The sequence below is a fragment of the Cucurbita pepo genome, chromosome 8 (genome assembly GCF_057944985.1).
Source record: "Cucurbita pepo subsp. pepo isolate OVF chromosome 8, ASM5794498v1, whole genome shotgun sequence".
NCBI lineage: Eukaryota > Viridiplantae > Streptophyta > Magnoliopsida > Cucurbitales > Cucurbitaceae > Cucurbita > Cucurbita pepo.
The window spans coordinates 8,281,775-8,297,922 of record NC_141805.1 but is presented as its reverse complement, the minus strand read 5'-3'; the positions used below and the strand labels follow the sequence as shown (position 1 = coordinate 8,297,922).

Below are 16,148 nucleotides of genomic sequence, written 5' to 3'. Positions count from 1 at the left end.
ATGTTATTAAAATTAATCGTTATATAAATTCTAATTTCTAAAATTTAAGTATATTATTCGTAATATACTCATTAATGAAGAAAAAAATTAAACTAAAATTAAATTAATTAAAATTATTTTAATAATTTCATGTAATAATTAAAATTAAATTAACTAATGCAATAAAATTGTTGAACATAAATATTATTTATTTGTATGAAATTTTAATAAATTTTCAGTAACACTCAACATAATTATCTTTAATTTCGAAACAACTTATTTCCAAACATTTTAGTATCGACATCTTATTTTTAGGTTTTTTAAACAAAATTTCTAACTAAACAACCTTTTAAAATATTTTTATGTTCATTATATGAAAAAAGAGCAACTAAATTTCATTTTACTAAGAAATTTTCTTATATTTTAAAAAAATGCTTAATAATGGAGAGAAATTAAAAACCTATGAACCCATTTGAACCATATTATGCAAATGCATTGTGGGCTTTATTAAATGAAGCCCAAAAATGGAGCCCAGCCGGCCCAAAGTTTTTCAGTAAGCCCATAATAAAAATAGTATATTATATTAAAGCCTTTTTATTTAGAAATCTGAATTAAAATAAAAAATTAAACTAGTTTTAAATTTTGTATTTAACTTTCTATAAATTATTAATTTTATGCTTAATGATAAATTAAGCATAAAATTAAAAGGCACATTATTGATTAGAACAAGCGTGTAAATTAATTATTGATTAGAACAAGCGTGTAAATTATTAAGCACGGGGATTTATCTTTGTTTTGGTATCCTTTCTCACTAAAATATACAATATCCACTGTATCATGTCATGTTCATCGTTGGATTAGAACAAGCGTTGCACTATCAAACATACAACTATACTAACCGTAACAGTGCTTCATATATTTATCTCTCCACACATTATTGATTTTAAAACTTTTTTTAAATATTAAAAAATAAAATAAGTGTAAATTATTTCAAAAAAAAAAAAAAAGAAGAAGAAGAAAGGAACGAAAACATAAGATAAAAACAAAATGTATTGTTCTGTTTTTTTTTTTTTTTTTTTTACCGTTTTTTCAGTTTAATATTATATAATAATTTTTTTTTTTTTTTTGGTTTTACCATTGGGCCTAGGGCACTCAGGATCAGGCCATTGGGCCTTATTGGGCCTTACGAAAGGTAAACTTCAACACTGGAATTCCTCACGGCTGGACAAAGTGGGCACGTGCGAACCACTTGATCGCAATCCGTACAAACGCACAAATGCCGACACGGCAACAAAACCACCGACGCAACTCGCTTCCAACACACTTTACAACTCGGTCCAAACTCCGCGCCGATTCGCTCCGGGTCAACATAACACGATCCGGCATCCTCCGCCGCCGCCGCCGCCATACAATCGCCTCCGCCTTCTCCGCCGCTGCTAATCCCAGCGCCCCTCATTATCGCCTGCTGCAGCTGTGCCTGTAGTGCAGCCGCCGCCGCCTCCTCTGCCTTTGCCTTGGCCTGCCACGCCTGCGCCTCCACACACAGCCTGGCAGCGCGTGCTTCCAACTCCGCATGGCGGCGCGTAGCTTTCTCCACCTCCATTTCCTTCTCCAATAACCTCCTCGCCACTGTCTCCTCCGCCGCCCCCAGCAGTTCCCTATAGTGCCTTTGCCGTTTCTCCGCCAACGCTCGCCGCAGCTCTTCCTCCTAATCAAAACCCAAAAAAACTCAACATCAAAATTCATAACATTTTTTCTTTTTCTTTCAAATTCCCATCTGGGTTTTTCAAATCAGTACCTGAGTTTGAAGGAATCGATCAATTTCATCACGTTGCTGTCTGGTTTGAGAGGAAAAATCCTCAGACAAGAAAACAGAGGAAGAGAGAGAAACGAGATTGGTATCATTCCGCGCCGGCGGCGGAGGATGGTGGTGGAGATTCGGCTGTTGGTCGTCGGAGGACAACCGGAGGCCAGTGGAAACGACATTGGAAGGGTGGTGGTGGTGGTGGTGGTTATGAAGCTGAGAAAAGTCAATAATCTGAGGGTGAAAACAGAGAGGGTTGATTAAGGGAGGTGAAACAGAGAGAGAAACAGAGACATCTCTTCCTCTTTTCCTCAAATTGTTGAAATGATTCCCACCTGATTTTCAAATTCAAACCCAAACCCATCATCAAAACCTCTTCAATTTCAATGGGTCGATCCAAAAAAAAGCAGAAACCAAAACTGAAAATGAATCTAACCTCCATTGTTGAACAGATGATGAGACTGTTGAAAAACATCTCCTCCTCCTCCTCCTCCTCCTCCTCCTCCTCCACCACCACCACCAGGTTGAGGTTGTAATGAATAATCATGTTCAGAATCTTGAATGTTTCTGCAAATTCAAGAGGAAAGATGAACAACAACAACAACAACAACAACAAACAAACAAACAAACAAACAAAAAGAAAAAACCAAAAAATTGGATTGAGAAAGAAAACAGAGAAAAACAGAGGAACCTGTTGAGGAAGAGGACATTGGAAGGGTATTGAGCTTGAACAGCCATTGATATGGAATCAATGAAATGACAGTGAGAGAACTTGAGTTTGAGATTGGTTTATGGAACCAAAAGTGAAACGTAAATGAAAAAGAAAAAAAGATATATACAGCTGAGGTTTCTAGAGAGAGAAAGTGAAGGAGAGAGAGAGAGAGGGAGGCAAGAACATTAAAGGCTACCACAGAAGAAGCATGAAACGCACAACCCGGACTCTTCAATGACAGAGAGAGAAAAAAAAAAGACGAGATTTATACTACTAATATTAATATTCTCTCACTTCGGTTTTCTAACTTGTGCCGCCGCCGCTGCCGCCGCCGTGTGTGGTGGTTCCCGGCGCGGAGCCTCCGTGAGTTGTGGTTGAGTGGGAGAATGAACGTAAAGGGAAAAGTAAATGGGGGAGAGAATTGATTTATATAAATACAACGGAGAGAGAGACAGAATTCATGATATCTATTTCTCTCTCATCAGCCACATTTTTTAAAAAAGAAAAATAATTAAATTAAATATATATATATATATATATATAATATAATTCATAATTTTTTTTTCACCCATAACCAATATTTGATTTTTTTTTTCCATTTATTTATATTTTTATTAAATTACAAATTTATTTCTTAAAAATTATAAAGTTCGAAAAAGTTTAAAAATTTATCGTATAGTTTTAAAAATTGGTGGCCAAACGTATAATATACTATCATTTTTCATATGATCAGATGACGTTTGAACTATATATATCGAGATTAAAGATGAATGATTTAAATTTTTTATAAAAAAAAGTAATTCTGTATTTAAATTATAGATAAAGACAATCCATATTAATGGATAAAACAATAAAAAAAATATTAAAATAATTTGGTATATGAAATAATTAATTAATTAAGATTTTGATGAACCGGCCGAATTGGTTGACCTTAGCAAATTGATATGTGAAAGATGAAGGGATATGTGTATACGTACCAAATCTTGTTCAAGTTGTGTAAAGCCATTGATAATGACCTAATTTGAAAGCTGTTTTTGGGATTTTCTTAACCTTTCGAAATAAATACGCACAAGAAATACGAGAATTCAACCGATTTAGACGATTGAATCAAAAACATGAAAATTGAAGTGGGTTAGATTTGTTATTTTGTTTGGGTTGGGTTGAATCTTTTGAAAATGAAGAATTTAGGTCCGTTCGTGAGCTGACATTTTCTTAGTTGGGTCAACATAACCAACCTGAAAATAGAGCTCACATTTTCAAACAATCACGAGCCAGCTTGAGAATAAATTAGGAGGAAGAAAAATATGGAGGGTGCTTATTCAATAGTGTATGAATATCATTATTTAACATAACTAAAGTTCAATGCACTCCACTACACTTTTCGACATTAAAATTTGACACGTTTTTTAATGTATACATTTGACTTTTAATGTCGTATACGGACCAACATTAAAATCTGACTCATAACATTTCCTTGTAATATGGTCACGTTCTTTACTTCCCGTTCTTTAGAGTGAGACTATCATAGGTATTTTAACATACTTTTTCCTCACTCATATGTTTATTTAAAAAATTTAGTAACTTAGATCTCACACCGGTTGAGGAGGAGAACGAAACACCATTTATAAGAGTAGTCCCTAGCAGACGCGTTTTAAAAACCTTGAGGGGAAGTCTGAAACCCCTGAAAGTAAAAATCCAAAAACGACAATATCTGTTAGCGGTAGGGTTTAGCCGTTACAATATTACTACTTAATTTCTAATTTCAACCGTTGAAATAGACTCGAGAACCCCATTTCATCAAACGAGCTCAAAAGTTGAAAGAAAAAAGGTATGTTGTTCACATTGAGAATTCGAAATTGAAATGATCTACCATTTTCCTTATTGAAGGCACACCAACTTAGAACATTTCTTTAGTTTCAATCCAACAATTCCTTGACCCACACTTACTCAATTAATGGGTTTGTTTCTCTTTCTCATTTTTCAACTTAAAATACCCTTTTTAGAGGAGAGATGAATGCAAGTAGGTAACTCATGTATGCCTCTACCTAGACAATTGTTTATGTCACATGTGATCAATTATTAGGTGGGTTAGCTACTAATCTATCGCCTTTCATTGAATTCACGTAAATTTAGCCTCACGAAATGTGCAAGATCAACGTGACACTCGAGTACATAAGGGATATATGAATGAACCGTCGTCACATCCAAATGAGAGTTCATTAGGATAGGATGACTAATAAAAGCTTAAAAGAAAAATAGCATGTGTTTAGTGGCTCAATCATAAGAACATCAAAGTTCAACGTGTTTTGTTTCGAGCAATTCTACGTTGTGTGAACTCTCGAAAATTTTCCTATAAAGCATCAAAGAACTTGTGTTGATTTGTGGGGATGATTTTCATTCTCAGAAGCGAGAAGTAATATGACCATATTGCAGGAGAATATTGAAGTCATCAAGTGTCGAATTCGGATTCCAAATTTTGATGCAAATCCTTGGCATGAGACGTTATAGTTCGGGCACCTCTCAAATTTTTTTATACTTTATATTACAAAAACGTCTATATAAAAGTTATGGATATGTATTTTATAACCGTCCTTATAACTTAAAAATATGATATCATTTAAAGTTATTATGTTATGATATCGTTCCAAGTTATGGTTAAGTTCGAATTCTACCCAAGTTCAATTTGAAATGTTCGTTATTAAAAAAAAAAAAATCTAATATTTAATAAGAAAAATAGCATGCCATGTGAATTATTTATATAAATAATCCCTATTTTATTTATTTATTATTTGTCATTTCAGGTTAAAATGAATGAAGAAAGAAAGGAACAAAAAATGATTAATATTTAGGCACTTTAGTTGGTGATCTATCACTTCATTCAAGATGAATACCTAAAAGTATGTCATTTGAAGCCCACAAAACACACTTACACAACACATCTATCAACTACAAATTCCCCTTTCCCTTCTTCAAATTCAACCCTCAATTATTATATTTTCGGGAATGACGTGATATTGGTATTACTTTAATAAACGACCAATTTTTTTTTTATCTTAATCATCAAATGTGAATCAGAACGTCACGTTTAAACTTAATATATCAATTAATACAAACATAATTAAGTCGGTATTATTAAATAAAATAGGTATGTTAAGTTGTCAATGAATGGATCATGTTTGTCCATTTTTCATAATGCAACTACTTTAAGAATTATTTTATAGGGTTTGTGGAATCCTAATAAGGGCGTACCTATTTTGAATGGTACATCCTACCCTAAACTCTAATAAAATCCAAAACGTATAATGATACAACGAGAAAAAAAGAATAAGAAGAATTTAATGAAGTGGGTGCGTTCTCATTTTTCGTTTGAGTGGATGTACTTTGATGCTGTCTATTTCCTAACTCAACGAAACAATATGAATTAGGTTAGATTGATCAAATTTTTCGGGTTATCGAGTTTTCTAGACACTCCTACCAACAAAAATAAACCTCTTCTATTGCTCCGTGCACTTATCCACAATTACTCTTCAATCCTCATGGCAATTTGCATCCACATTGGTTTATTAGAGGGCAATTTTGTCTTTTCACACCATTTATATCATTTTTATTATTAACCAAACATATATATTTTTAATTATATTTGGTAAAATAGAATATAAAAGAAAAAAGAAAAAGGTAAAGATAGAGAGATGATTGATTTGTTGATGAGTTGGCATTGAAGAAGGCATATGGGGGCATGTGGATTATTGGGGAACAACAATAATGTATTCATGCAATGCTATGAGAAGGGGAAGGAGTTGATTCACGAGGAACATGCTCCTTTTTCTTTTTCTTTTAAAGAAGATCTTGTCAAGCGCACTGGATCGATTGTGGATGTTCCTGCAGGAAAGGCTATGCTCGGGCGTGTGGTCAACGCGTTGGGAGTACCTATTGATGGAAGAGGGGCTCTAAGCGATCACGAACGAAGACGTGTCGAAGTGAAAGCCCCTAAGATTATTTAGTCTGAATTTCACATTTGTGTAACTCTTCTGTCTACTCTGAGTCATGCATATTCTTACATTGATCTTTTGCATGGGCTCGTTGGTGGCTTAGACTAATTCTGATTCCAATAATGCACGTTCACCTATCTCGTCACATCACATCGAGAACTTGTACTACTTCTCGTATAAAGCTTCAAACGATGCCATTATAATATCTACTTGGAAGCTATTGTTGTAATCAAGCTCCATGAGGTGTAACTTAGAATTTCAATTGCTTGCAAAATCCGACTTCAAACATGTATCATGTCTTCCAAGATTTGGTTCAAACATTTAGTCTCACCATCTGTCTAAGAGTGGAAGACAGTATTGAAATTGCGGCGACGCTTTCTGGAGGCCATGCTAGAAGGCCAATGTAAAACGGGTCTTGGTCTAACACAATTGATATTGGCATCCCGTGTGGTCTCACAATCTCTCTCATACACAACTATGCCCAATTACTACTATATAGGTAGTTTACCAGGTAAAAAGTGTGCTTACTTGGTTAGTTTGTTGATGCTCACCCATATTATAGTATATCCATTCAACGTCATGGGTGTCACGATTGTACTTTTTCAATTGTGCAGTATCGTGATCTTGACATGCTTACAACCAGCCTTAAGGGGAACCCAAGCCCCATATTCATTTTTCGCCTGACTTTGTGGCTTTGTGTGATCTTCAACAAGATTTGTATTCGCCAATCGAACACCACTTGTGCAAAATCTAAGCTAGTTCGATGCATGCATGTTCAATCGTTTGCGACTCTAGCTGACTTGCCTCTACACTAAGGCAAGTCATTCAGCTCAACCTTACCTCTACTCAAGGCAAAGGTCTCTTGTAAACAATGTCACATTTCATCGTCATCTCGAATTTCAAAGACACGACCCAAGCATCGTGATACCATCCCATGTCTTGGGAAAGCTCGATCATCTTGACTTGCTTGGACACATCCATTGAAAACTGACCCATGTGTCGACTATCTCATCAGAATATCCCGAACTTCCATCCATCTGGGTTCTCATCAAGCATTGCACTCTTCTGTGTCCATGCTATACCATTAATGACATCCTTTCCAGGTAACAGGTGCATAATCCAATCTCGAACACATAGGTTGGGCGCAACTGTAACAACTCTAGATCTCTACTATCCTAAAGTCGCTACCGTCATCATAACCTATGCTCTTGTGTGAAATTAAACATTTAAAACTTCATCATTTGTCATGGACTTACATGTTTGAAAACATCTTTAAAACAACATAACGAAATACTAAATGAAATAAATAAACAATAAAAGTAAAATACCCTATCTTAACTTAAAGTTTAAGAAATAAAATACTACTATCATATATCATATGTATGTGTCATGGTCTTGACTTGCAATGCATTTTTCAGCCGCACAGAGATGTCTTGCCTTTACTTGAAATAGAAGTAGCACACGACTTGATTATTTTAAGAAACACTTAGTGAGTGACATCACTATTGGGACCAGGGAATGCAAACACATGCAAGTCATGATTAAGGACCTATCGTTAAAACCATCATAGAGGTGGCCTCCACACGACCCACTCATGATTTGATGTGTAGTACTTCCCTACACACGACCCACATGTGCGAGAGCGTAGATCTCCGGATGGTTCGCACCTCCCTGGACCCATCATAGTTGAGCTAGCTGTTCATAGCGACGACTGGAGGTCAACAGATACCCGAGTGTCATGCGAGAAATGATGATCCTCATCATCATAGTGTACGCGTTTGTACTCATCGTCATAAATGGGGAAGCAACTTGATGTTTATGTACATACAAATTGCATGGGGAAGCAACTCTTATAGTTTTCATCTTTTAAGTCATCTTTATGACACAACCCTATACATCGTTCACACATTACCTTAGTTAATATGCATGCATTGACCTTCATATGTTCCACGTCATTAACATTAATTAGGGTTGTATCTTAGAAAAATCATCGTCATAATGGATCATGACATTTAATATATGCATATCATCTTAATATGAAATATCGTCATATTAAGATATTTCATCATCATACAGCTTACATCATCATCATACATCTTACATCGTCGCATCATTACATAACGTTATCACATCATCATATAACTTGATCGGGTCATCATATTCATAAAGCATAAATGACACGTGCAACGGCTGGTAAGCATAAATGACACATCATCCCTTTCTCTTTTCCTTTTCCTTTGCCTCCATGCAATACCAAACTCATCTCTCTCACTTGTTTCTATATAACTTTATGTGGATTCCATCCTTTCTCCTCTCCCTTTTAAATTTCCTTCACTTTCTATAAATTCTTTTGAATCATACCAATATGGGGTATGTTTGGTTTATGTCATTTTACATCAAAACTCTCTCATTTATAGCCTCAATTTCAATCTCTACAACATAAACTCAAAAGGGAAGATCCAAACCAATATCATTGTTCTAATTTGCATATTGATATCAATATGGGTGATCATCCCAACCTAAATTTGTCCATATTGATATCAATATTGGGTAGCTTTGTTGTAAGCCATTGTTTGGGAACGCATTTATTGAAGTTTTATCAACTCCCGAGAACAAATATCATTTTCTATGCATCAATGTTGAAACTAGATGGGAAAGTGGCTTCCCATTATCACATGTATAGTTTAAGTACTTGAGTGAAAACATTGCAAATGGTTCAAAATGAGCATGTGGGTTACATTTTCAAAGGAATATATATATATATATATATATATATATATATATATATATATATATATATATATATATATAATATATATACTCTCCTTCTTAAGTGACTTTTTGGGTATGGAATAAATTCTCACCAACAAACCTAACAATGTAAAGGGAGTTTCTAGCACTTTTTCATGTCAAATAAGACTCTCAAACTATTCACTTTTTCCACTATGAAGAAGTTATGAGGAGAAATTAATTACATTTCGTGAAGTTCTAAGAATTCACTGTTTTAACTTTGATCAGTGAGGGTGATTAGACAAGAGAAAGGCTGACACTTTCAAGACAAATTAGTTAACGTTTATAATGGATCGATCAATTATTTATAGTAGTACTACAATTTTTAGAATCAAGAGAAAACTTGAGGTGCACTGGCTTTTTAAGTCCGCCGTCAAATCCTAGGGCTCAACCCTGGACACGCGGTGGAAGCTACCAAGCTGAAGTACGGTAGGGGCAGAGAGAATTTCCGGTGGAGCAGTGAAATGCGTAGAGATCGGAAAGAACACCAACGGCGAAAGCACTCTACTGGGCCAACACTGACACTGAGAGACGAAAGCTAGGGGAGCGAATGGGATTAGATACCCCAGTAGTCCTAGTCGTAAACGATGGATACTAGGCGCTATATGTATCGACCTGTGCAGTGATGTAGCTAACGCGTTAAGTATCCCGCATGGGGAGGCTGGTTTCAAGGATGTACACAAGTTGGGTTGGTGGGTTGTGATAGAAATTTTGAACCGCCTTAAAATTTTGGGTTGGTGATCCAGCAACCTAAATAGAATTCACAACTCAATTCAACCCTAACATTTTATTTTCGAGTTAGGTTGTGTTAGGTTGTCGAGTTATTCGTTTTATTATTATTATTATTCTTTTTTATTACTTTATCTTATATTACATTAATCACTAAAATCTCATAAAAACTCAAATATCAAACATCACTAACCTCAATTAGAAATGTTAAATATTCTTAATTTTTGTACTCTATTCCCTGACTTGATTGAACGAGGTAAAGCAGCTAAGGATTGAATTGACTCTTTTGTAAACTCCTGAACCTTTTTTCACTCGGTCTCACAAGCACTAAGTTTAAGTAAGTTCATTCACTCGAACACCTTTCATAAACACTTTGACTTCCCTACTTGCTCGGTTAATCTTTCATAAACAAGCACATGGTGATCCCTGAGAACTTCCAAAGTTCTACACTCCTAAGTACTCGCGTTTATCATTATCTAGAGCTTCCTGATCCAAGGTTTTTAATCTTAAAACTATATAGTTGGATTGGATGGTAACCCTAGTTTCGAGTTGTACGACCAAAAAGATGTCAACCTGTGAATGAACATGAATGTTTCCGTTTATCAAAAAAATTAATCCAACCCAAAACGAAAAAAAAAAAAAAAAAATCTAACTCAACCCAACTTTTATAGTTTGGATTGGATAATCCATGTTGATTGAATTCTTGGATTATATGAACACTCCGAGACAGATGGAAGGGAGACGGTATAATAGTATTTGAATGATGTGGTCGGAAAGACACGTGGATGGGTTTGGTTTGGTTTGGTGAATTGGCTTAAAACATTGCTTATTTCTTTCCAACACATAAATCTCAACAAACATTATTAAGAATGATGTTTTGTAGTGAAAGAAAAGTGGTTGGCTTTGCCTTTGCCTCCAAGTTGTGTTCTTCCTTCTTCACCCCTCATTAAACATATTATTAAACAATATGTATGCAAGTATATAATTATTTTGCAAAATTTTAAGGGATAGAAAGGTAATTTGCAATTGTGTCCTTTTATTATTATTATTTACTTTTTCAATCACTATATTTCCCGTCCTTTCAATTTACATCACTCAACTCATCCGAGCTTGTCTTAGTCTTATATGATCCAACTCGTCTAAGCTTATCAAGTTTTGAGTTTACATCGTTAGGTCTTTTGAGCTTAATTCTATATTTGAGTTCACATCATCCGGTTCATTTGAGCTCATTTCAATCATTGGTATCACATCATCGAGCTTATCCTAATTGTAAACATATAAAGGTAAAATGGTGCGACCTCGTAATGTTCATCTCCATATATTAAACTTGCAACCTCAATCATTGGGGATTGACTCCAACTTTATATAATTCATTCCGTTTAGGATATGTCCTAGTAGAATCATTTCGTATACATGTAGCAAATGACTTTGCAATTGTTGGTGCACGACCCTAGTAGAATTGCATCATATACACGCAAGGAGTGACCTTGTAGTCTTTAAGGTACAACGCTAGTAGAATCACGTCATATACATGCATAGAGTGACCTTACAACTGTTTTGTCTTCTCGGTTTTCACTTTCAACGAACAATTGTTAATCGTGAGGTAATCAACGACCAATCGCCTTAAATTCTTAGGTATTTCATCATAACAAAAACCCTAAAAATCTTACGTTATCTCTGACGAATTCCAATCGACAATGATGAAAGTTCTCCTTGTCCGATCTCCAAGGGTCAAAGTCCCAGAGTAATTTAAGCCAAATTTCCTCAAACTTCTCACGAATCAAGAACACAAAAAGCTTCAATGAAGATTTTTTAAGCTCATACGTATTAATAATCCCGGACCGAATATGGTTTAAAAACAAGTCCAAAACTCAATCACTAAGCTATTTATCTCTTCCATTTTGTTTTAAATTTCAAATAAGTGTGATTATATTTTAATACTCACAAAAATAGAGTTAAGAGTTCATATTCCAACATTTTTTTTACTTTCCCATTTCAAGGATACCTTCCAACGATATATGCTTCAAATATGTTTTGATATATCAAATTGAATCAATGTGTTCATGTAAGTTTGTACCATACATTTCATGATACTCACAAAAGCCCTAATATGATACCCACAACCTTCTTCATTACTTAAAATGTTTTAACCAAGATATTGTACCTTTAAAAGGACATTAGCAAATGGTAAATAGGGTTTTGGCCCACAACACATTATTATTAAGGCATTATTATTTAAGGGCAAACAAAGGTGAGCTTAAGATAGGTACTATGGTACCCCAAAACCTATACCCATTATTATTATTATTATTATTCCATTAAATTCCATCTAAGTTGTGCAAATCCTTTATAATTAGAGGAGAAGATATATCATGTGCCAAGCATGTGACTTGGGGACAATTTTGTCATTTACTTTTTTTTTTTTTTTTTTTAAATAATTAGGTTGAGAGATTCAAATTTGAATCTTTAAACCTACTAGTTTTTGTCAATCTATATATCTAGATTGGTCACTATTATACTTTATAGCTAATTAAAATTAAATCAATCAATCAACAATTATTACATAAAACAAAAAAAAATAAAAAATAAATAAAAACCCTAAATTTCATTATTAAAGTCAACAGTGGCTCATGCCCAGAATTTGGAATTTGGATCGGGTACTAGATGACTCTAGCATTCTCTTACATCTCGCTTTCTAGGAGTGAAGATTATTCCTACAGATTAACATGAATCATTCTAACATGTTTTGTCTTACTTATATGCATCTTAAGAAAGTTCTCAGGGAGTAATCAATATAGAGTTGTTCCAAGTAAAACACGTTCAATTATGAAGCTTTTATGGTTGAACCAGTTGAAAATTTTGGGAAAAAACGAAGTTTGAAATTCTCTAAAAGACTTTCTTAGTATGAATGGAAGAAAAATTGAGGTTGAATTTAAATATACGTGAATGAAGTAAGGCTTGTGGAGGTAGAGAGAGAGAGATTGAAAAGATTGGTTTTGGGACAAATCCATGGTGGAGCTGTCTATTTTGAAGGCTTTGATTTCATGGGAAAACAGCTTGGTTTTGGGACAAATCCATTGTGGAGATAGCTATGACCAAATTAATGAAGAAAACAGCTTAATTAGGTTCTTTGATGATTACAACAACAAATTAAATCAATTTAATCTTAATGAATTGATAGATTTGGCATCATTTTGTTCCACTAAATTTTTTCTTCCACATTTTTTGATAACACAATTCCTTCACTCCTTGCCCATTAATAATTTTGTTATTACTATTCAAGAACAAGCTCCCTAATATGTCATTATTCCAAATGTGACAAAAAAAGATTTGATGATGGCTAACGTTTAATCCTCTCCCTTAAGATAAGATAAGGCGGAGAATATTCTTAATAATTGTACTACCATGTAATACCTTTATTATTATGACAATTTTCTTTGATGGGTTTAGTTAAGAGTGTTTCAACGACCAAATAATTCAAACAATCAAATAATTTAACTCACAATTTGGAAATCAAAAAATTTATTTCGATTTCTAGGTTGAAATTTTTTTATCTGTCCAACTTGAAAAATTTTGATTGATCCAAAAATTTTCTCATCCTCCCTCCACAAATGAAAGAAAGATAAGTTCATTTACCTTCTTGATTTCGCCTATGGGAAAAGATAGAACGAGGAGTCAGTCAAGACTCAACCTTAACCCTTTGACTGATTTCACGCTTAATCCGTTACAGCAACTTAAAAGAAAGATAGAAGAATGAAATATCCGGACCGGATTGAAGGCGGAACCTGATTTAACTTCTCTTGATCCTCTCTATCTAATCTCCATTACGTGGTACAATATATCTATCGATCCGAAGAACTGACTGGAGAAATTCAAAAGAAAATAACACAATCTTAATTATTTCTTGGGTTTCCTTTCTGAAAAGAAATATTATATCAAAATTCTCTAAAAATGGTTCCACATTTATCCTTTATAACAAATGCATCAAATTCCAAACAAACAAACAAACAAAAAAAAAAAAAAAAAAAAAAAAAATTGTTACATTGAGTTCTCATCCTTCCATAAACAATAGTTTGTTAAAATTTTGATTTCAAAGTTCTAGCTAGTTCTTAATATTTTCTTTTATAAAAAAATAATAGATTGAATATAGGAGAGAGGATCTTCAAATCTTGATTATTTAATGTTTACTTTAGAAAAATGCAAATATGACATTAAAAAAGTAAGAACAACAGATTAATAATTTAAAATATTGAATAATTTAACATGTTGGATGTGAAATTGAATGATAAACAAAGGTAGGAAGTCTTAATATTGATATAAATTCATGTTTTGAAGGTTTCAAACTCCAAACTTTACCTAAACATCAAAAAGAGATTCACCAAAAAGAACAAATCTTTGAAGAAAAAGATAAGAAGATAAGCTAACTCTTGAAAACTACCCTTTAAGATTAGATGCTACATAAAGATCTTAAAAGAACATGAAACAGTCACAAAAGTCCTAACTTTTTTTTGGTTTTGGTTTGAATGTTTGATCCAAAGCCAAAATGGTGACAAAAGATAGAATGGAGCCAATCCCATTCCATTACACATCCATCCCCACCGCCCACTTTCAACCTAATCCACCTCCCCAATTAATCAATACATATCATAAATAAATGCCTTGTCAATGAAGCATAATACACTGTCTTCAATCTAAGGATAATGATAAGACAAATATATATATATACACAAACACTCACACTCACACACCTGTATGGAGAGGAAATTTGAAGCATTTTGGGGGTAGGGACCATCTGAGTGGCTGATGTATTCATTGAATTCTGAATTTGCTGTCTTTTTTCTTTTTTTTTTTTAAGATCAAGATGTGCTCAGATTTGATTAACTCTAGCCTGTCATTTCACAGGTTTGTTTGTCATGTATGTTCATATTTTTAAATGAAGGAAATAACAGCATCTGCATCTGCATCTTCGTTGATTTGGAGAGATTTAGCTGTCCTTGCTAATGCTATATATATTCTTTAACATAAGAAATGAGTTTAGACACCAAAATTTGTAATTATGTTAACAATATGATGCACTAAAATTTCATTTGAATAATTAGCTTTTGAATCCTTTGAATCTAATCGATCCAAAAGAAATCAAGCTTAATCAACCATCATAACATTTGACTTTATTCATGAAATTTGAAACAAATGTCAGCATAAACGACAATGGCTTTCTTGAAACTCTAGTTGCTAAATCATTTGTGGGCTATGAAAGGAACGAATCGAAGTATTTTTCCTCGAAAATAACTAAATCAAAGCCGATTCAAACACGCAAGTTTAGTTCACCAAAACTATGTAGACTGAGTAAATATCTAACCCAAGAAGAAAAAAAAAAAATAGAGCAGTGTGCTAAGGCCATGTGGAGGATATAGGTATTTGACAAAGCAAACATTAAAAAAGAGTGCATTAAAGAAACTTTTGTTGTGAAGTCTAAAATTAATAAACCATCAACCAGTGGCAGTGGAAATGACATCAAGCAGATACCCTAATAGTACAATCGCACAATCAAACAGACCTGATTCCTGCCTGGAAATTACAAAAGTCACAGTTTCTGAAGCAATTATGTTAAACTTATAAATATTAAAAGCTACTTTTCCCAATAAAAATCTAGAATTTTATATAATACAGCACAAAGAAACTCTCTTTTTCATGTGGGGTTGTGTATGTTTCACTTGTAAGCTCTAATCCAACATAATTATGGCAAAGCATTTGAAGGAAACAGAGATCAGACTGAAGCAGAAGGAAAGCATGTGAGAAAGAAACAATGGTGTGAATAATTCATGTAACCTGTATTGTGACTGTCCCATTTCCTTGACTTATTCATTATGAACAATAATATTTTTCTTCAGAGATGTAGAATCATATAATGCCATGATAATGGGGTTGATAAAAATGCCTAATGGCTTCTGAAAAGGTTTGAGCTGAGTAGAGCCATTGAAACTGAAAGCATTTTGACAGCTTTTTTGTTCCAAGGAAAAATAACTTACAAAACTTTGATAGCCACTATGATGAAAGCTATCCTTGTCCTTGTCCTTGGGTTGAGACCTGTAACAATGTATAAAATTCAGTTTGAAGAATAAAGCAAAGGAAAAGCACTGCCCAT

The 16,148-nt window shown here is 33.9% G+C and overlaps 1 protein-coding gene across 1 annotated transcript; it reads right to left on the bottom strand.

Moving 5' to 3' along the window:
* Positions 1–1,018: 1,018 nt before the first annotated feature.
* Positions 1,019–2,900, bottom strand: LOC111800280 (E3 ubiquitin-protein ligase BOI). The gene is made up of 4 exons (XM_023683896.2): positions 2,475–2,900; positions 2,220–2,350; positions 1,778–2,118; positions 1,019–1,687 (listed from the first exon to the last, which is right to left on the bottom strand). Exons 1-4 carry the CDS (start codon positions 2,519–2,521, stop codon positions 1,163–1,165), a joined length of 1,044 nt encoding a protein of 347 aa, XP_023539664.2. The 5' UTR covers positions 2,522–2,900; the 3' UTR covers positions 1,019–1,162.
* Positions 2,901–16,148: the final 13,248 nt, after the last annotated feature.

Excerpts from the sequence above, each read along its gene's own strand:
- LOC111800280 (XM_023683896.2), bottom strand. The coding sequence starts at position 2,521 with ATGGCTGTTCAAGCTCAATACCCTTCCAATGTCCTCTTCCTCAACAG. Across the intron at positions 2,351-2,474 it reads AATGTCCTCTTCCTCAACAG|AAACATTCAAGATTCTGAAC; the intron begins GTTCCTCTGTTT and ends TTGAATTTGCAG. Across the intron at positions 2,119-2,219 it reads TCATCTGTTCAACAATGGAG|GTGGGAATCATTTCAACAAT; the intron begins GTTAGATTCATT and ends TTTGAAAATCAG.